The sequence below is a fragment of the Drosophila sulfurigaster genome, chromosome X (genome assembly GCF_023558435.1).
Source record: "Drosophila sulfurigaster albostrigata strain 15112-1811.04 chromosome X, ASM2355843v2, whole genome shotgun sequence".
In the NCBI taxonomy this organism is placed as follows: Eukaryota; Metazoa; Arthropoda; class Insecta; order Diptera; family Drosophilidae; genus Drosophila; species Drosophila sulfurigaster.
Genome location: NC_084885.1, coordinates 25,556,723 through 25,579,776, shown reverse-complemented (window position 1 = coordinate 25,579,776; position 23,054 = coordinate 25,556,723). Strand labels below are relative to the sequence as shown.

At 36.3% G+C, this 23,054-nt stretch overlaps 1 protein-coding gene across 1 annotated transcript in view; it reads right to left on the bottom strand.

The window, feature by feature from the left end:
- LOC133848534 (uncharacterized) overlaps window positions 1–23,054 on the bottom strand; it is a 92,611-nt gene that overhangs the window by 57,336 nt on the left and 12,221 nt on the right. The window contains 2 exon segments of the mRNA XM_062284153.1: window positions 3,072–3,237; window positions 3,669–3,778. Of these exon segments, the coding sequence (XP_062140137.1) occupies window positions 3,072–3,237; window positions 3,669–3,778 (276 nt within the window).

Below are 23,054 nucleotides of genomic sequence, written 5' to 3'. Positions count from 1 at the left end.
CTTGAGAGACACTCGACAAACATTTAATTGAAGCATGTACAATTTTTGCAAAAATGTATTAAAAGTTTAAGTCTTAATTCACACAATTCAATTGATTCGCTGAAATGTTGCAAAATGTATTAAAGTTTGCAATTTTCTACATTTTTGCAACACTACTCACTCAAGTTTATCTTTAAGTCTTTATACGCATAACTAAATTGATTGTTTATAGAAAAGATTTGTTTGTAGCTTGCATTATTCTGCAGCTTTTTTGCACTCAAGTTTGTTTTTAAATCTTAATTCGAAGAACTTTTATTGTCTATAGAAAAGTTATCTTGAAACCGTTTTGATAACTCTCAAAATCAACAAAGCTTTTCAGCTTTCGAAAGCACTTTAACTATGCATTTTATACTCTACTATATATTTAAATTTAATTGAAGAGTGTTGCGAATCAATTGAGAAAATGCTGTTGCAAATTAATTGGATTATTATTGCGTGGATTTCACATGCAGCTTGAAAACTGACTTTCAATTACATTTCGATGCTGTTTCTCTCTGCTGTTTTTCTTATGACTCGGGGAAATTATAATTAAAATGAATGGCAAACGAATTGCGAATTGTGTGAAATAAATAGCGAAAAAGTTTCGTCATAAAAATCCAGTTAATGAACTTCGCCTCAAGTTGTCAGTCAATGTACGTTGAAAGGCGATTTAAAAGCAGTTACAAATGCGACAGCCATGCTCACAAAAAAGTTACTCTTTTGGCAAAGCAAAAATTAAAATTGACAGCCAAATGTTTGCCTTTCTATACCCTGTGACGAATTTTCAACTGAAGTTTGATTGATAGACTAGCTTTTTGTAGGTTATTTAATATTTCGTTGCAATTTGCAGATTTTCCTTATATATTGTTGTTGTTTTTTGTTTTTTTTTTTTGTCAGTTTTAATTAAATGCAAAAGACATCGTAGACAGTCGGGCAAAAAAAAAGAAGAGAAAAAATGAAATAAACTGAAATGAAATGAAAACTGAATTGAAAGTTTATGTCAGCGAAAAAATGGAGGCTCTATCTCACATTGCCATAAGCATATGTGTGCGTGTGGATGTGTGTGTGGATGTGTGTGTGCGATACGAACGTCAAATATGTTTGAACAACTTTATTGTGCAAAATGCCAAACATTCTCCAACTTGTGTGGACTCGCCTTCTCTCGCACACACATTTTTAAACGCTATTTCTCTCTGTTTCCCCTTTTCTGACCTACTACATGTTTGCCTACATATTTCTCTCTGTTTCTGTCTCTCTGTGTGCGTGTGTGTGTGTGTGTGCGTGTGTGTGTGTGTGAGCGTGTGTGTGTGTGTGCGTGTGTGCGTGTTTGCAGATTTCTAGGCGCGCAAATCTCATTTGAATTATAATGATGGCGCCGGCAGCTTCACACATCCCCACACAAAACTCATAAAAACACAATCAAAACATTTGATCGACTTGTGAATACTCTTTTTCTTTTAATTGAGGTATAAATGATGTCGACAAAAAAACAAAGAAGATGGAAATACAAGAAAGTTATTCGATATATAATTGTATATAATTACGATTCTGTTTTGATTTTTGCAAAGACAATAATATCCGCGGCTTAAAAGAAATTTTTATTGCTGCGCCTTGATTTATGAATATATGTATTAAAATAATTGGCTAAGGAAGCAATTAGAGATATAGCATTTATTTATATGCCCTTTCAAATTAAAATCAATAGATCTGTGAATACATCAAAGCTATCTAAAGCAATTTCGTTTCGTTCATGACACAGACAAATATTCAAACATATTAATTAATACAATTCTCTATGTATCGTTTATAGAGACTTTTACTTTACTGGCTACAGGGTATATGAAACTGCAGCTGGCAGCAGCGAAGGCATCAATAAACTAGATAATAGTGATTCAGGCTCAACTCAATCACAAGCATAATGCAGTTTTAAAGCAACAGCTGTTGCACATTTCCCCCCTTCTTTAAAACATTCAACATTTGGCGAGACAGCGAAAGAGAGAGAGAGAGAGAGAAAGAGAGAGAGCGAAGCGTGTAAACTTCGTTTTCTCAATTAGCCAAACCAAATTGATGCAGTTACAAAGGGCAGTAGGCAGCACATATGCTCCCCACTCTGAGAGTATGAGTATCGTATATATGTTTTGTTTCAGGGTAGAACACAAAAAAAAGTGAAGTAAGAATGCTAAAGTTGAGTGTGCTCGACTGTCAGGTACCCGCTATCCACAGCGTATAAAAAATATATAAAAATATACTTAAAGCTATATCTGGTATATCGATATTGTTATACATTCAGGACAGTATATTTCTTTAATTATACCAAATTGATATATTCCACAATAATACTAAAAATATACCAAAGGCTATATTTGTTATATCGATATTGTACCACATTAAGTGCAGTATATTTCATATAAAGACACTACAAATATGCCTCAAAAATACCAAGAATATACCGAAGCTTATATTTGGCATATCAATATTATACTACATTCAGTGTGGTATATTTTATAATGTATATAAGATTAACATATAACAAAAAATACTAAAAATATACCGATGGTTATATTTTATATATCGATATATACCAAATTAATATAAAAAAAGTAAAAAAGTAAAGTAAGTAATTTAAAAGTATACCGAAGGCTATATATGACATATCGATACTATTCAGTGCAGTATATTTTATCAAATACACCAAATTAGTATACTAAAAATATACCGAAGGCTATACTTGGTATATCACATATCAATATCGTTCAGACTGTCAACGAAAACAACTAAGACCCGATTACATTAAGCGAACATATGGACTTTGCTATATCGTCTTGACTGTTTACGCTGATCAGGAATATAGTATATACATTATGGGGTCGGAGATGACTCCTTCTGCCTTTTATAATACCCTTTTACCCGATGAATAGCGTGTAAAAAAGAGAAATGCGAACGAGAATGTTTCGCACTACGTTGCTGTTGGGCTCAATTTGGCGTTTACAGCGCAGAGAAAGAAAAAGTTGTAACAAAAGCAAGACTGAGTGACTGACTGACGGAGTACATACCTGAACAAGCTTGCGGCGGCAGTGGAAATATTAATGTCGTTGAGCTTTTGCGCCTGGCAACCGCACAGCCCAGCGATTGTGGCTTGAAGCTGCGCAGCTGTTGCATAAAATCGGAGCACTCCATTAGGGCCACGTCGGCAAAGTGCAGATCGCAGAGTATTTGATTCTGCAGGGAAACGAAACAATTCATGAAAGTAAGAGTGAGAGTGAGAAATGGACAGATGTGTGGGTGTGTGTGTTAAATGATTTATTTAGTTTATTTTTGCATCAGTGCGAAATGAACGAATGCTTTTTGCAGGCTTCCTTCATTCATTCAGTCTTCAACTGAGCAGCTCAGCTCATCTGGCCAGCGCACAAAAGTATGCAACGCAAATTGACTTTACTCACATTGTGTATGCATGCGTGTGTGTGTGAGTGTGAATGTGTGTGCGTGTGCGTTTGCCTGAAATCATATTTCATGCGTAATGAGTTCATTTTATGACCTGCACAAAATGAGCAAATGCATCCAAAATGAGCTTCGAGTTGCCGCACATTTTTTTTTCCTCTCTCTGTGTGTGTGTGTGTGTGTGTATAAACGTTTTGTATTGTGGCACATACCTTGAACCTTCGGGCGCGTTTCTGGTTTGGACCAGTCAAATTGAGACCACAAGAATTGCAGCGCAGACATTCCTCATGATAGTGATTGTTATCGTACAGTGGCGAAGGTTCTGCAATCACAACAAACAAATGCAAATTTCATTTCAATTAGCCACCACAAAAAATTTAGGCTAATATAAATATTACAAGTAAGAAAGAAATATACAGTGAAACTCGTAGTATTCTCCGAATATAACAAATTAATATACCACAAAAATACTAAAATTATATCAAAGGCTATATATAGATATTGTTCTATATCCAGAGCGATATATTCAACAATACCACATGAATATACCACAAAAAAACTTAAAATATACCGAATGCTTTATTTGGTATATTTAAATTGTATTACATTCAGAGCCTTACAAACTTTAACCCGATTCATATATTATATATTTCTAAAAAAAAAAAACAAAGAAGAAAATATTGTCAAACTAAATTTGTTTGCTTAATAAACCAACTTAAAAGAACTCTTCTCAAAAAATATCATTCCTAGAACAATGCAAACGAAGTTGTGCGAATGTTTCTTAGTATTTAAGAAAAGCAAAGGTCTATTAAACGCTACTTATCATCATATTCAATCATATTTTATGACAAAATAGTACTATTAACTTTTTGCAGAAAGTTTTCGCTTACAGCAGAAAATGTCACTGCTATTAAGTACGAAGAAAAGTGGGTAAGCTAAGCATTGCGATGCATATTCAAAAACGTTTTCAAAGCTCAAAGCTTAAGTTGACAATTTTAGTCACAGTCAATTTTCCGTTCTGCTCTCTCTCTCTCTTTCTCTCTTCAGTCACATGCTAATTGAAGTGAGTGGAGGAAAGGTTTTCTTTTTTCTTTTTTTTGTGTGTGCAAAGCAGCTTTGAATGACATTTCCCAGAGAGAAAGAGGAGAGAATGTGATGAGGGAAGCGTTTTCACATACTCATAATGTGTTTCCGCTTGCCTGATTCATTTAATTATGATTTCCGGTGTCGAGCGTTAAATGTGAGACACACACACACAGATAGAGAGAGAGAGAGAGAGAGAGAGAGAAGAGAGAGAGAGAACGAGTAATACACGCACATGTGATTATTATTAATATAGCTACTTGATTGCTATGACACTGAAAACAGGCTGTCACGCCTACATCTGCGCCCTTCTCACATTTCCCTCACACTCTTTCTCTCACTCTCTCTCTCTCTCTCTTTCTCTCTCGCATAACCCTAGAGCAAAACCCATCAACAGCCATTCATCAACTCAACAAGCAAATTTTTGCGCTTTTCCTGGCGCCGCCTTGCTTTGTTCGTGTGTGTGTGTTTATGTGTGTGTCTGTGCATGTGTGTGTGTGTAAGTGTGTATTGGTTTGTGTGTGGCATCAATTTGCTTGTATTAGAAACTCATTTCCGCTTGTAATTGAGTCGCTCGACAAACTGTTGACGGCTGCTGTTGCTGTTGCTGCTGCTCTTGCTCTTGATTTTGTTGCTCGCCTCCTTTGGCTTTCAGTTTTATCATCACTCTGCTGTATATTACCCATACTCCCATTAGCTTGTACCGTTATGCAAATTAATGAGTGTGTGTTGTTGCTGCCACTCGACCAAAAGAACAAAAAAAAAAAACAAAAACGCAAATTTGTCCATCTCTCTTTCACTGCTGTCCACAGTTTTGGTCTCATCTGGCCAACCACAAAATGTGCACTGCGGTGGCTCAAATTGTCGAGAGGGGGCGGAAGTTAGAAGATATATACATATGTATGTATGTGGACAGCAGTCGACTGAATTGATTTGCATTCTGCGGCATTTAACGCAAATGCATTAACCAAATTTCAATTTGTGGTCTTTTGTGCACAGCACACACAGAGCTCTGATTTTGGTTTATCAAACTCCTCCCCTCCCTCCCCAACCCCACCCTCCTCATAGCAGCTGGCTGCCTGGCTTTCACTCGATTGCCACATGCAAATTTACCACAAATCAAATACAACTCAAATTCATTTGCAGTAAACTGCCTTTGGGGGTTAACTCGGCAGACGTTTATTGCTTCAACTTTTGAAGTTTATTGCAATGGAAGCGAAATTGCTTTAGTTTTGTGTTCTGAGAAATTATTACAAATCATAAATGCAATGAAAATAAATATATTTATTATACACATACATGTTTTGTACAACACTGCGTATGCGTAATTCCTTACATTTGCAATCAGGGCAAAAATAATGGATTAACCCATTTTCAATAAAACCATATTCGTACAAAATACCAAAATATATACCAGAAAAATACTAAAATATTCCAAAGGTTATATTCGCATATCGATAGAGTACTATTGTACAATATACCAAAAATATACCGCAAAAATACTAAAATATATCAAAACTTATAGTTGAAAGTAGAAGTAGTAGTCGAAAGAAAAAATCATGTAAAGCGCAGAATAAACAGATAAATAGTATAATTTATTCCGAATTGTGCACCACACTGCGTATGCGCAATATTTGGAAATTAAATATTCTGGGCTTTTTCAACAAATGTATTGAAAATATGAAAATATACAACAAAAATATGAAGCGAAAAATAAACTAACAAACTGTAGTGTTTATATATGTAAAACGTTTGAGTAACACTGCGTATGCGTAACATTTGCAAATTAAAAGATAATACAGCAATATGGCGTTTTGGCAAAATTATTGAAAGTATAAAAGTATTCCTAGTTGGAAAACAAAAATTTTGTAGCGCACAATAAACTAATATATGTCAAGGGGAATTTATACCAAATTTTGCACAACACTGCGTATGCTTAATATTTGGAAATTATAACTTAAATATAATATGAAGTTTTAACAACAAAATTATAGAAAATATCAAAATATTCGTAGCAAAACAAAACAAAACAAATATTAATAAACTTATAAATAGAGGAATTTATACACTACGTATGCGTAATATTTGTAAATTGAAAAACACAAAATATGTTAATATAAATTTACCTGAGCAACATAGTTAATGTAAAGTAAGAAATGGAAGTATGAAATGGAAGGAAAATGTAATCACCCAAAGACAATTAGCAGTGAAAGTATTACAAAAATCTTGCACCACACTGCGTATGCGTAATTTCGTTTCAAATTGAGTATACGCAATGAATAGATAACAACTTTATGTTATATTAAATTGCATATCGTAAATGGATTGTGATAAATGTGCTATATAAAATATCACGTATACGACGCATTGTGTGAGAGAGAGAGACAGCACACACACACACACGAAATTTGATAGCTTGAGCAGTGCAATCAACAAGTTAATTACAGACTGTGCTGCAAAACCTGTTTCTTATCTCATATTCTCCATTTTCTTTTCTCTTTTCGCTGCAGCTCGTTTTTTTCGCTTTCTCTTCTCTGTCATTGTCTGTGTGGCTTTTGGTTTTTGGTTTCCCTCTTTCCTTCTTTATTTTTTGTTTTTTTCTTTTTTGGTTTTTGGTTTTGTGGTGTTTCACCTGAGGTGAACTGTGGCTAAATTAGCTGACTGTTGCAGCTGCTGTTGTCCTGTCCAGGCAAACAGTGAAAAACGTTTTGCTTCTTAAGTCTAATTGATGCACTCTATACAGAAAACACAGAAAAAAACCAAAAATGAAAATGTGGAGCACAAGAAGAGCAGAAAAACTTATGCAATGAATGTCAGTTGAGAAGGGAGGGGGGAAGGCAGCAAAGTAGAAGCAGAGCCATAAAATTGCATTGTCAAGTGCAAGGCGAGGCAAAAGCAGCTGCCAACTGCTGCGAAGAGGAAAAGCGGAAGGTTTTGGGCTCTTTGGCTTGTAAAGTGAACGACACAAATTACAAAAGCAGGCAGCAAAGAGAGAGAGAGAGAGAGAGAAAGAGATAGACTGAGCCGAGTTGTGTTGCCCTGAATTGCAAGTCGAAATCATTTATGGCAACGTCAGCTACTGCATCTTGGCTTTTTATTTGCTCATCGTTTGCCGTTTTGATGGTTTTTGACTTTCATTGGATGGCTTTTTGATTGCGCCACATCGGCTGAGGACTCTTATCTCAATATCATCCCGCAAGTTTCTAGTATGCTTAATTACAGATTTCTATATATAGTACTTATTGATTTTGTAATGTGTCAATTAATATACAATATGAATTTAATTTGAAAATAGAATATATTGTTGTTCGAAATAAAAACTATAAACAGTAACTTTTATTTATTTTAGTTCTCTTGGATATATTGTATTATTGTTTTGAAGATGAGAACTAAATAATTTATTAACTTTTCTATTATTTTTGCCTCTTTTTGTTCTGACTGCTTTTACGCTTAACATTTTTATTCACTCACATAATGTTGAATTACTTTTTATAACGAATTACAATAAATATATATGAAATGATTTAACTTGCTTTGTTTCCTTTGTTATTATTTTAAATTAAAAGTATTATTTATTTATTGAAATTTCTTTTTATTTAGAGCGTCTTATTTTTATTTATTTGATTTCTTTGATTCTAATTTATATTTGCTTACATCGTTAGATTTGTTTTCTTTTCTTCGAATTTATTTTTTCTCATCTTTTTAGATTTGTTTTTATTTATGTTTTAAATCACGCAAATGTTTTGTCAGTGTATTTGAAGAGGGGAAACTTATGCGTATTTTTCAGTCAAGCAACAAATTTGCTAATTGAAAAGCAACCAAAAATTTGGTAAGCATTTCATAATCTCATTCGTTTGCTCCCCTCTCTTTTTCTTCCTCTCTCTCTCTCTCTCTCTTGGTCTATCTTTCGCATTCATTCGCTCGCCATTTTTGTCGCTGTCGCTGTCGACTGCGGCATTTGCTTTTCTGACAGCTACCGCAAGAAAATGGAATGGAATGAAAACTTTTGCATCTGCAAATTGCAGTTGAGTTTTAAAAAGCGAGAGCAAGAGATGAATAGCAAAAGCGGAGGCGGAGGCGGAGGCGGAGGCCGGCAAGAAGACATTTAAATATGAATTCATGACTTTGATAAATTACCAACTAATGACCGAAAAGAATGGCAAACTTCTGGTTGCAAGTGTATGAGCGAATGCCAACATTTTGAGCTGTAAATTAAGCGTGTAACGTTGACAGCGTGCGCGTCGAGGAAAATTGCTGGAGAGCGAACTTTAAGCTGACGTCCCTAACCCATTGACGTTTTCTTCTTCTGTTTCTTCTTTGTTCTCGTTGCGAGCCAAAACAATGGCTGCTTAATGGCTCGTGACTGGCAGTCAGCGGCAGTTTTGAAGCTTCGAGTGGCATGTGGCAAGTGGTATGACTTGCAGACGCAACGCGGTCTCTGACAATGCCAACAGATTGCCACCGAGTGCAGTGAATTGCATTTTTTAGGAAGCATCTCTTTCGCTTCCCTTGCGTTTTCTCATCCACTTTCAATTTGCGCTTAATGTCCAAGTTGCAAATAAGTAGCAATAAGGCGGCAGGCGGGGGCGTGGCCCCTTCGTTAATTGAGCATAAATAATGACAAAGCATTTGTTGTTGACGAGCAACCAGAGCCAAAGAATTTCATTATTCGCCTCGACTTTCAATTGAATCTCCAACTTCATCTTCATCTCCATCTTCAACTTCAACTTCAACTCCGACTCCAACTTCATCTCCATTTTCATCTGCCACTTTTGCGCTAGTTGGAAAAACCACTTCAAGCTTGTCATCATTTCAGCATCAGTCGAGAGATGAACTCTCAAGCATAGTTGCGAGCGTAAAAAACAAAAACCAAAAACAGCAAAAAGTAAGAGAAAGAAACAACTTTGATAGCTTGGATTAGCTTGCTCAAGGTCTCTAGCTTGACAATGCTTCAACAGCCGGCCGCTTGAGATTTGCGTGATATGCGCAAGCTGAATTTAATATAGTACTAGAAAAATTGGTAGGTCAAAACTAGCATCATTCAATTGAAGTTCTTAATGAAAATGTCAAGTAAATAAATTATGAGTTGATGTAGAAAACAGTTTGAGTTTAAACTTTAACAGAAAGATTCAGTTATTATTATTCATTTTCATTTCGATTATCATTACAAATCAGTACAAACTCTACGGCTTCGACTTTTCAAACCGAATTGAAAACGAAAACAGTTTTAATGCACTTTGAAAATTTGCGAATTCTCTTGTGTTAAAAATGACAGTCTTTTAATAATTATTTAGGATAAACCACATACAGTTACGATCATAGAAAGAAACTAATTACAAATCGCCTAATTATAGCATTTCAATTAAACTAGAGAAACCCCAATTATGAATAAATTCTTATTATTGTAAAAATCATTATTAAAAAAAACAAGTTAGAAAGCTACCGCTACCCATTTTGAATAAAAGGAAATACTGCGGTATTTCAAAATATACCGAAAATACTACAAAAATACTAAAAATATGTCGAATGGTATATTTGGTATATCGATATAGTACCACATTCAAAATATACCATAGACGGCACAATATACCAGATTGTCGGTCAAATCAACTAAGACCCCTAGTAAGTAGGAGTTTTTGCCCAAATAAAAGTATTTCTTTAATAACTTCCACAAATTTTATATGATCGCAATTAATTAATTGTAATTAATTAATTTTTAGAAATCATAAATACTATTGTTATTATTGTATGCACCAAAATTCGCAGCTCTAGCTTTAAAATTACGCTTGTTATTCGATTTTTTTTTGATTTGCGGTGGCGAAAGGGGGCGTAGCAAAAATTTGAAAATAATTTAATCTGCGTGCAAACATAACAAATGCTGTCGAAAAAAAAAAAATTATAGCTCTATCTCTTATGGTCTCTGAGATCCAGTGCTTCGTACGGACGGACAGACAGACAGACAGACAGATGGACATGGCTAGATTGTCTCGGCTGTTGATGCTGATGAAGAATATATAGTATATACTTTATAAGGTTAGAGAGGCCTCCTTCTACCTGTTACATACATTTCCTGCCGGCACAAAGTTATAATACCCTTCAACCCTATGGGTAGCGGGTATAAAAACACATTGTTGTCGTTTTGAAAATCACATCTTAAACATCGCACAGAAAGTTCTAAGTCGTTTAGTTTTCAACGTTGAAGTTTACCGTCAACACACACACACACAACTAACAGTTAATATTTACTTCAGCGGCAAACTAAACAACTAACTTCACTTAATGCAGTGATATGTATTTTTGGTTTGCTTTCGCAGAGACCGGAAAACCTATAATCAATATAGCGCGAGCATTTGACCCAACTGTCGCTGTCGCAGTCGCCGTCGTCGCCGCAGTCAACACACACTTAATGATTTCCGTCTCGTAATTCCCACTTAATTCCCACATACACAACACAAGCTTTTGTGCTGAACTGTACTTGCAACTCGTCCCAACTCGTCCGACTCTGCAAGTTTCCCCCATAGAGTTTGAAAAAGACAGTCGGACAGTCGGGGACAGCAAAAGGCAATCAGAACTTCTTTGGCAAGTGAGGTGAGGCAACAGAGTTCGAGTTTTTGTTGCTGCTGTTGCTGCTTGCAACAATTATTTATGTATGTATATGTGTTTGCTTGGTTGCCACTGTAATTAGAGGCAGTGACAGAAGTTGACGCATTTGTTGATTAGCGCCCGGTGCAATTAAATTGAAGCATACAATTAAACAAATTGCTGGACAAGCGCAATCAACTTTTCAACGTTCTACGTTTGCCGTTTGAGAATTATGACAGTCATCTCAGCAGGGAGTGGAAAGTGAACTTTTCACTCAAGAAGTGCGTATTTTATGCGTTCGCTTTTTTTTTGGGTCAATTGGCAGAGAGAGGAAGGCGGAAAGCGGGGGGCGAGACAATGGAATCAGACTTTTCCCGCGTCATTGTGCCGGCGCCGATGTCTGTGATGGCATTTGGGTCACTTCACTTCATGGCACATACATTTTTAATTAATTTGTAGCAAGGCGCGAGAGCCAAAGCCAAAGTGTCAGTCAAAGGGCGGACGGCGGGCAGGCAAACAGGCAGACAGCCATTGATAAGCGCGTCATTTTTGCAAAATCTTTGCCATCATAAATTTGCACACATACACTGGGAGAAAAACAACAGTAGTTACATACATTGTAAAAAGATTGATCGGAAAACCTTCACAAAATGGTATATCAATATACCAAATTACGACTCGGTATATTCTCTTCTTCAATGTATTACCGCACTGTTTTGCTTGACCAAATCTGTTTCTATATTGCAGACTATAAGAGATAGCATTATATTTGACAGTATTTGGTATATTAATATATCGAATAAACATTTTAGTATATTCTTCAGTAATTTGTTGGTATACCTCAATGATATTACCGCACTGTTTGGCTTGACAAAATCAGACTTTATAAGTTATCGTGTGTGGCAGTATATAATAATAAGATACAAGTTAAGTCGCATTTTTACTAATTTATATTATACATATGTAGTTATATTATTTGCTATTATAGTCTTTATATTCTTAATTTCATTCATTCTTCATATTCTATATAACTTTGTTTGTATTAATTTAAATAAGCAAGAGATTTATCCAGTCGCCTTTTGATCTGCTCTATACTTTTTCTCAGTGTGCTTGCAGACTGCAAATACGTGAGTCTGTGTGTGAGAGTGTGTGTGTGTGTGCGTTCTGTCGTCGCCAAAAAGTATGCAACATAAATTCCAAGGCCACGCCCATGCGGCACGTAAACACCAGCGGCATAATGCGCCTTTTAATGGAATTAACGTGCGTAAAAATGCTGATCGCTCTAAGGCCATACAGATTCCCAGAGAATCCTTCGCCCACTTTCCTCTCCTCCTCCTCCCCCTCCCCACACTTTACAAGGCACGCCTTGTGGCAAACACACACACACACACGCACACATGTACGTCGCTTAAAGCTTTTGTAGGCGGGTGTTGTGATTAATTTTTGGGCCATTTGGCAAGCAAAACAACCGTCGCCAACAAGACCGAGAGACGAAAAGAGGGTGTGAGTGAGAGAAGCTCTAGCGTCTTTCAAGCGTTGCAAATTTGATTTATAAACATGCAAAATTCCAGCCACTTGTTGCAAGCCGAACACAAGCCAAGCCAACCGAGGCAGGCACACAAATAGCTTCCGGCCAGCACAACAATTAACATATTTTTACGCAAAAAAAAGAAAGAAAAGAGTTTGTCAAATATTTTACCTTAAAGGCTTCTTAAGAATTTCACATTAGCATGAATTTTAGATCACAGAGAGCGAGGCAAAGCATGGCTTTTTCTTTTGAATTGCCCCCGAAAGTATGCTTTTTGCACACAAAATTGATGCGAATGTGAATGTTCTTCTTAGATGTTCAAGGCACGTGGCATTCCAATTTTAATTATCACTAAACGATTTGCTTTAATCAAATATGATTCCAAGTTTTCAGCACATAATTTTAAAGTAAACGGAATTCTCAAAAAATTATTCGAAAACAATTTAAAAATTGCAACAGAGAGTAAATTATTTTTCAAATTCATATTAAATGACCACCAAAGTAAAGTTGATATAGTAAATTAAAGAACTTGTAATCGTTGGCGAAATTGCAATAAACTCAATTAAAAGAGTAAAAAACTTTGTAAATAAAATAACTCAGATTATAATTATATAAAATAATACAAAAAATCAATTAAATAACAATTCAATTCACTTTCAAACACAAAAAAAAGGAAGAAAGCTACAGTCGAGTGTGTTACCCAATTAATATACCAAAAAAATACTGAAACATGCATCAGAGTACAAAATATACTATACTTGTTATCAATTTTCAATTAAATATACCAAATCTATATAGTCCAAAAATACTAAAATTTTACTGAGTGTTACATTTGGTATATTTATATAATATTACATTTAAAATCTACTCTGGAGTACCAAAAATACCAGAATGTCAGTCAAAGCTATAGTTGAGTGTGCTCGATAAAACCATATTTTAAAAATATACCAAGTTAATATACCGCAAAAATTTACCGAAGCGTCTACTTGGTATATCGATACTAGATTCAAAATATACCATAGAATTGAAAACATACTAGACTATCAGGCAAAGCTAGTCTAGGGAGTTCTATAAACCCATCTTTTAAAAATATACCAAATTAATATACCTGTATATCGATATACTACATTTAAAATATACCACATAGAGTACAAAATATACCACATTTTCAGCTAAGAGCAATAAGAACCCGAACGCTGGGGCATGAAATAATCACAATTAAAAGATTGTAAAAGCAAAGTAAAAATCAACATAGAAACTGATTTGCTGCTGAACTTTTCTTCTTTAATCGATTCCTCGAGCAAGCAACAAAAATTCGTATTCGAGAGGCAAAATGCAACCTCAATGTTTAATGTATTCATTTAATGCAAATCGAATGCCAAACTTTCGGCTATTTCTAATCAAAAAGGATTGCAAACTGTGTGTGTGTGTGTGTGTTTGTGGTTGGGAAAATCTCTGGAGTTGTTGTTTAATTGTTGGGCGCAGGCCGAGAAAAACCTCATGAGGCCACTTTCGGGGGATGTGTGGCATGTGAGAAATGCTACACAGACACAGATCCCATATTGAACTATACTGTAGAAAAGCAAGTAAAGAGTGAGTTGAGGGATTGAGGCCGGAAAGACGGTTTTTGGAATTAACATAAAAAAAGAAAAGAAAAGAAAAGAAAAGAAAAGAGGATGAAAGTTTTGTTACGCGGATGGCATATGGAGATTTGAGCTTGGGGCGGCCACAAAAGCGAAAGCAGAGCCCAAAGTGCAACAAAAGTTAATTCAGTTTTGAAATGGTTTCAAGCGCGCAAAAATTTTTCATATAAAACACACACACACATACGAGTTTGCGTGTGTGTGTGTATGTGCGTGTAAAAATCTTATGTTTGCGTGCCGAAACGAAAAGCGAAAAACTTTTGTGAAAAGTTTGGCAAGCGAACAAACCGAACTGAATTTTTGGACAAGGTTCCTTCGCATCTCCGCACTTTTGTCGAGTCACGTCGCACTTGCGTATACCCTGCAAAAGCCACAACACACCACAAAGTGTGCCGAGTTAGAGCATTCCCAGGTTTGTCGTGATCCAGAAAAACGGAAAGGAAAAGGCAAACAGTCTTACAGACGGCATGAATTTCGCTTTGAAATTCCCAAGTGCACAAAAGTTACCTCCCAAAAAAAAAAGAAAGAAAAGAAATGCTTAATAAATATTGAATTATTCCCGATGCTAAAGGGTATTTCATAATCCGACTGAAGTCCAAGCATCAGCTTCAGTTTCAGCTTCGTCTTCGACTCGAGGTCGAGCTGCCAGCGTTGACGATTTGCGTGCACAGCGTATTAGCAGGCACTGTCATCGTCAGCACCATCGGTCAACGTACTCCAAAGCAGCAGTAAGAAAGGACGAAGCGAACTCCTCCACTTTTTTTTTTGCTATATCTTATATCCCAATGATTAAAGGGGTATGCACAACAAAATAGCAGCTTCGCTAGAATAAATTAGATTCAAGTTTAGCTGGGTCCGAAGTCTTTTATTACTAATTTTGTACTTAATTGATGCGGTTGCATCAGCAAGGATTTTGAAAAGGATTTAATACCAGATAGGCGAAGTACTACAAAAAAAAAGAGTACAATTTCACATGGGTTGAACTTTTTCCAAAGGTCAGACGACAAAAATTTTGCGAATATAGATATTATTGGCGACAATCGATCGCACTATCGACACTATCGATAGCTCAAAATTGACTATCGTCGAATATCGATAGATCTTTACCTTTATTACTAAAGTGTTTCCATAAGAATGATATTCAAGAAATACACACATAATAATTAATATCGTAAATTACAAATATTTTGTTTTTGAAACTAATTTTAGTTTTAAAATTTTTGCATTTTGACCCTTCAAAAAGAGAGTCTATTAGGCTTATACTAAGCGCTTACAATGGAGACCTGCTTTTATCGTTTAATATCTTTTTTATATTGCATATTTATAGTTAAGTTTTATAATAATTGTAGTAGAACCTCAAAGAAAAACACATTCGAATTTCAGATAATTTGTGACCGGGTCTAGTGATGTCGCATCTACCCAACTGCAGGACTCAAGTGAAGCAGCGGTGACTCAGAACCGGCAGTTGTAGTCAACCTGTGTGTCGTGTATGTATGTCGGAATGGCGCTGGCAATCTTGCCTCATTCACTCACACTCACACTGACAATCACACAATCACATCCACATCCACATCTTCGAGTCCATGTCCTCGTGCTGATGGTAGTGTTTGTCCTCGTCCACGTCCTCGTCCTCGCTCAATCAATGTCAGCTATGTTCGCCCCGTCCTAGAAAACTTTCGCCTCAGTCAGTTTGCCTTTGATGCTGTCTCCTCGTTGTTGTTTTCTGTCTGTGGTCGATGCTGTTCCCTTCTGCCTCCTTCTCTCTCTCTCTCTCTCTCTCTCTCTCTTTCTGTCTCCTTCCACTTTCCACCTTGCAACGACTTGTACTGTGTCTCTTGTGCTCTGTCCTCGCCTTGTCGTCCTGTTTGTTGTAGTTAAATCATTCGGAATTTTATTGAGTAAACTGTTTTGTAATTATTTTCATCTGGCACTCGCTCTGCTTGCCACGTCATTGCCCCAGCTCCTTTCTCCTTTTTTTTTTTTGTGTTTGCCAGTTACACTTTCACTCCCATCGTCGTCGTCGTCGTCGTTATCCTTGCCCGTGCTCAGAGCATCCTTGTCCTCTGTCTCTCAGTCTTTTGGCTGCTCCAATTAGCAAAGCATCAACATGTTGCGGTCCTTGGCCTGCCACTTGCTTGTTTTTATTTTCTTCTCTGTTTTTTCCCTGGCAGAGATTTTGCGGGTTTGCCAAAACAAAAAAAACAGAAAGAGGAGTGGGAAGGAGTAAAGTAACGCAGGATTGTTGCTTTGCTGCTTCAACTGCGTTTTTGATCATGTTGAAATTGTTGTGTGTGTGTGTGTGTGTGTGTATGTGTGTGTGGCGCATATCAAAAAGTTGGACAAGTCACGAAATGTCTCATGAATCAAACCCGGGATCACAATCGCAATCACAATCAGAATCACCAGCGCCATCACAACTGTGATTAAATATGTTACATTCATTAGACACATACAAAACAGGCACGCCAACATTACCCACTCAATTTGTTATGTTACTTGTATGTGGAAAACGAAAAAAAAAATAAACAATAACCATAAAAGCAACAATGACGCGCGAGTTAAGTTAGATGGATCACGATTTAACTGAGACTGAGAAACAATTTGTAATACATGGTCATCTAATAAAATCATTTTTCGATTAGCATATCATTTGTGATTGTAGATAAGAATGCATTTCAATGTATTTTAGTATTATTTTATTGGTATATTTAAAATATAAATTATAAATCACAATGTAAATATACTCAAAATACTGTAAATATACTGAAATGTATATTTGGTATATTAGTGGTTATTAATGGTCATCTAATCAAATCATTTTGTGTTTACAATATAATTTGTGCTGGTACATTAAAATACATTTCAGTATATTTTGGTATGTTTTTTGGTATATTCGTTTTGTGCATTTAGTATATAAATCATAAATGATTATTTAAATATACCAAATGATTATACCGAAGATATACTAAAAATATACTGAAATGCAAATTTGGTATATTAATGGTCATCGAATAAAATCATTTTACGATTAGCATATCATTTGTACTTGTAGATTAGAGTGCACTTTAGTATATTAACTTGGTATATTTTAAATATATTACCGCTTTCGCTTTTATTCAATGAGGAGCGGGTATCTCATAGTCAAGCACACTCGACTGTAGCTTTCTTACTTGTTCTCCCATGTTCCTCGCCTACATATCTTTAACACATTAAAGACGCTAGATTTCACTTCAATTATTAGCTAGCATATATTAGTACTCTATATCTATTATAGAAATACATATTTATGTAGCTTTGCGCTCCCCCGAGACATTTGTGTTCACTTGCAGTTGTGAGTGTGAGCTTAATTGGCTCCGAATTGGGGAGTGGAGAAAACGTTGTGTGGAGCGAGTATTAGAATAAATAAAATTTTATATGCATGTTGTAAATAGTTATGTGCCTGACTGCGTGTGTGCATGTGTGTGTGTGTGTGTGTGTGTGTGTGTGTGTGTGTGTGTGTGTGTGTGTGTGTGTGTGTGTGTGTGTGTGTGTGTGTGTGTGTGTGTGTGTGTGCAAGTTAGTATGCCGCACAAGTTGGAGACTTAATTAAATTCTTAACGTTTGCTAAACACAACAACAAGCAGAGCAAAGAAAAGAAAAGAGGCGAAGGCGAATGCTGCTAACGACTAACTAAAGGCAGGCCAAATGAAAGCAATAACTTCAAACTTCAACACCAATACACCGACGCGAACACCGACACAGACACACACACATGTCATTTAAGTTTTATACACATTGCCTTCTAATGGGTCAGGTGATTTTCTATTGTCGTCGCCTGCTGTTGCTGTTGCTGTTGCTGCCTTCTTCTTTCAGTCTTTCAGCTGGACGCTCTGCATGTTTAATCCAAATTACTAAAATATACACACTCACGCACACACACACACACTCAGTTGGAGTGAGTGAAAGAGGGATAGAGAAAAACGCCTTCTCTTGGACGTTGCTTTGTTTGAACTGTATTTTTTTTCTCGTCTTTCTTTTTCTACTCACTGTTTGCATTCCCTGCCAACAGCATGAGCATGTCCATGTGTGTGTACGTGTGTGTGCGTTGTGGGTGTGGCTTGCGTGTGTGCGTGGGTGTGTGTGTGTGTGTGTGCTTTTTTCGTGTTTTAATGAATCTGTACTACGGGTCGCCTGCCATTCTATTTGTAAACGCTGTTAATTGAGCTAAAGCTAAACGCTATGTCTTAGCGTCGCCTTACCCCCTTCTCCATCCCGCCACGCCCCCTGCGCCCACCACTGTCTGACCCTAGTGAATGTGTGGAGCGAGAAGTCGCCTGTCGCCTGTCTTAGGATAACCCACCTGACGGGCGGCTTCAATTAGTGAGCGTTGGCAGTTTAGTTTGCGTTGAAGACCCTTTTCGTCCTCAGCTTAAATGGGGTCTATTCAACATTCCAATTCTTTGTTACTTAATTTTTATTAAACATTTAATTTAGCGTCAGTCTGAATAATTAGTATTTTATTTTATTTATATGCCCTAACTATTTTCTTATTAGTGTTTATACTAAAGGGTCTCTGGCTGTCGTATAGACTACGCCTATTTAACATGCTTTTTCTTGCCGCATTTTGGTTGTCAAGTTGTGCGTTAATTTGATTTTATGAAACTATTCGTCTGTGTGTGGATTTAGTAGTATATGCAATGACCAATCCATAAAATACAATATCCGAAACCAAAATCTACTTAGACACCGACTTGGAAATCGTGACTAATTGCAATTTAGAAATTAGCAATGAAATATAAGACAAAAATTATGCACAGAACTAAACTGATTAACTCCTTAATAACAAGTGAAAGTTAATGCGATTAAATAAGAATAATTTCAAATGAAGCAAACTTAAACTAGAGTAAATTTATGGCATATTTTATTTTTTTAATTTGATGTCATTTATATTTTAAATGCTTTACATCTGTTGGACTTGACATTGTGTTAATTGAAATTAACATTGATTATGTTCATGCTCATTTAATTATTTGCCGTATACAATTTGATCGTAATATAAATTCCTTCTCAACGTTTTCCACTTGAATGATTCGGTGGAATCGTTCATTTGAACTAATTCTTGCCTATAGAGTATGCATCCAAGTTTTTGCATAACATTAGCTTCTTGGTCGCCTTTTATTTCTGGGCTGTGGACGACATTTGCCAGAGGTTCAAAAACTAAACAATACACCGACTGCAATGGGCGACAAGGGGCAATTGGGGTCAGCTTACTCACATACACACACACTCACAAAAATAAAGAAAGAGAGAGAGAGAGAGTGAAAGGAAGAGGGACAGAACCATCTGGTATACAGATAAATAACAATGGGGAAAGGCAAACGGGAATTGTTTGGCCTTCCATTCTCTCGTTGGGCAAATAAACGAGACTCAAAGCAAGGCAAGGCAAGGCAAAAGAACGTAACGGAATTGCCACCGAAACTAAAATACTGTCTCAATAAAAAATAATAATAATTTTATTATTATCATTATCATTATTATTATTATCGTTATTATTGTGTTATCGTTGTTATTTGTTATTACTATTATTACTATGGCCGCTCTTCTGTTTATGCTTAAAGCGAAATACATATTTTTTTCTTATACCCGCCACCCACGGCGTGGAAGGGTGTTATACCAAAGGAAACTCATAAACTATATAGTCTGTCTGTCCGCTGGTAAGCACACTCAGATCTCGAAGACTGTTTGAGCTAGAGCCACGAAATTTATTGAGAATACTTCTTTGGGCTATACAGTAGTAGCTATATTTATATATATACTCCAACTGTCGATCCGTCTGTCTGTCTGTCCGCAGGTAAACATATTCACATCTCGAAGACTGTTTGAGCTAGAGCCACGAAACTTATTTCGAATATTTCTTTGAGCTATACAGTAGTAGACCCATAAGCTAAATTTATATATATACTCCAACTGTCGATCCGTCTGTCTGTCTGTCCGCAGGTAAACATATTCACATCTCGAAGACTGTTTGAGCTAGAGCTACGAAATTTTGTAACAATACTGCTATAAGTTTTATATAATTTAGTCAAGCGGGTATTTGAAAGTCGAATACAATAAACATATTATTTTGTTTTTGTTTCGGTTATTTTTTTTGTTTTGCGACATTCGGTGTCAGGTTGGGCCTTCTTCATCAGGACTGTCTGTTCGGCTGTCAAATATTTCAAGAAATGACAGCTGTTAATGGCATAATACATCCTGTGTTTGGACATTGCGCCGAGGGTTCAGGTTCAGGTGAGTTGAAGCCGCCGCCGCCGCCATCGCCATCGTTGCTTGATTGAGCCGCCACTAAGTGCTGCTGATAGCTGCGAGTGGCGCGAGTTGTATGGATGGAAGGGGAGGGAGAGTTGAAGAGCTGCTGTTACTCGTTACTCGCACCTTTAGATTGATGGCATCGATGGCTGGCGCCCTTCGCTTGTTTATGGCCACAACTTGAGTGTTTGTCCCGGAATTGCTGCCATAACAATTTGCGTTTTATGTTGTTCGACGAGCATAAAAAATGTGCCAAGAACTGTTGCAGATTTTCTGTTTTTTTTTTTTGTTTTTGTGTGTTTTGTTTTTTGGCCCAAGCAACTGTGCTTTATAAGCCAGCTTGCAACATTTGGCCGAAATGAGCTGTGTTATGACCCGTTTGCCCGCATTTCGCTCACATTTTCCTTCAAATTCTCAAAACGATTCACATTCAAGTCACCCTCAACCAATCAATCAGTTAGTCAAACAAAACTCATTTATAAATCAATTAATGCGACTAGTTGGATTACAACTACCTTTCCCTCCCTCCATCCTCGATGCCATCTGGGCAAACAACTGCGTAGACCTAGCTCAACTTATTTAATTACGTGTCATTATAATTAATCTGGCAGTTAGTCAAAAAACAGTTAAGCAATGAAAGCGGCTCTCTTTAGAAAGGACATTTTTGAAAGCCGTCACTAGCTTTAGCTATAAAGTTTATAGCCTGCATTTGTTTTGATTAACAAATGAGAAGTTCAAACGCAGTTTGGTTCGAAGAATTTCAAATCCAAACCAATAACTATGCGAATATATAAACAAAAGTGAATATATCTAACAGAGTTCCATTAATTAAGTCAAGTAGACTTATTAGGTTGGTATCTTTTGGATGTAACAATAGATCGAAATACAACATATAGTATTTGGTATATTTTTTCGGTATAATAATATTTATAATAATAATATACCAATAATACCGCTTTCGCATTACTTTTATAGATCGAAATACCATATATAATATTTGGTATATGTTAGTACATTATTTATTCCTCATTTATTACTTGTTATTATTAAATGAAGAGTTAAAATGCAGTTTATTTAATTTTCATTAAACAAACGAGTTGTGAAGTCTTAATCTGTGTTCTCAATAGAAACTTGTCCCCAAATTTTTTCAACCGCTTTTAATATTTTAGCAGCGCAGGTTAAGTCAGGTTAGCATATTAACAAATCAATCAAGTATGCAGCGCGTGCAACATCTTTAATTGAACTGGCCAACAGATGAAGCAACACATTCGCATTACGAAGATATGAGTATGAGTATGAGTACTCATACTCACATGGGCCGCCTTGAGCCTTGAGCTTCATAAATCAATCAAATATAATCCATCAATTAAACGAAAGCAAAAGGTCCAGTCAAAGGCAATACCAAAAATGCTCCAATGGCCCCAATAGCAATGGCAATAGCTACATTATTAATGCATTCATAAACCTATCAATGGCTAATGAAACGTGCACATCGAACCGAAACGAGACGAAACGAATCGAGTTGAGTTTGAGTTTCGAGACGAGCCTCAAAGTCAACAGCTTGACCTTGATTATGGGGCAAAAATGGTGGCCATGTTCTTTGGGTCATCGCTAAACCGTTAGCAAACACGCTCTCACACACACACACACACACACACACACACACACACTCAACAATGGAGTTCAGTTCATACTCAGAGCATACATAAACATATATGTATGTATGTATGTAGTAGTGTTAGTGCCCCCATTGTTCGTTGCCCCCATGGACCACAATATTCCCCATTTAGCTACTACTATCTCTCTATCTCTGTCTGCCTCTAGAACGCTCTCTCCTTTTCTCTCTCCCGTTCTCTTTTGCCAGCGGCACTCATAAATTAAAGTTGAACGCGTGTCGCAGCAGTTGCTATTTCGCACACAAAAAGAAATGTGGAGTGGAGAGAAAAAAACCCTTCTCAAATGTCCAACACTGCCTCCTGGCTACGTTGTCGTTGTTGTTGCTTTTGTGTGGTCAGCGCTTTTTATTAGTAGTATTTGTTGTAACATCGTCAAAGTGCAATTATAAAAATTAGCAGAGGCGTGACCAGGTGCTGTGACAACAAATTGCTGGCGATGCTACCCAACTTTTCTCTGTCTCTCTCTCTCTCTTCTCTCTCTTCTCTGTCTCGTTGCTGTAGGCAATTCGATAAGAAATGAGCATGCTCGAATTAAAGCTACTTTGACAGCAGTTTTTAAAAACTTATTGATTTATGCAATTAAATAAAGTCTGATTTTTGATATTGGCATATATGTATGTGCATAACATACATTAAGCAAATATTCTTAAATATAATAATATACCAATAGCTACATTTAGTATATTACTTTAATAGGAGAGCTACAGTCGAGAGTGCTTGACCATGAGAAAGCCACTATCCATTAAAAAAATATACCATAATAATATACCGAAAGCTACATTTAGTTTCTAAGAAATATAT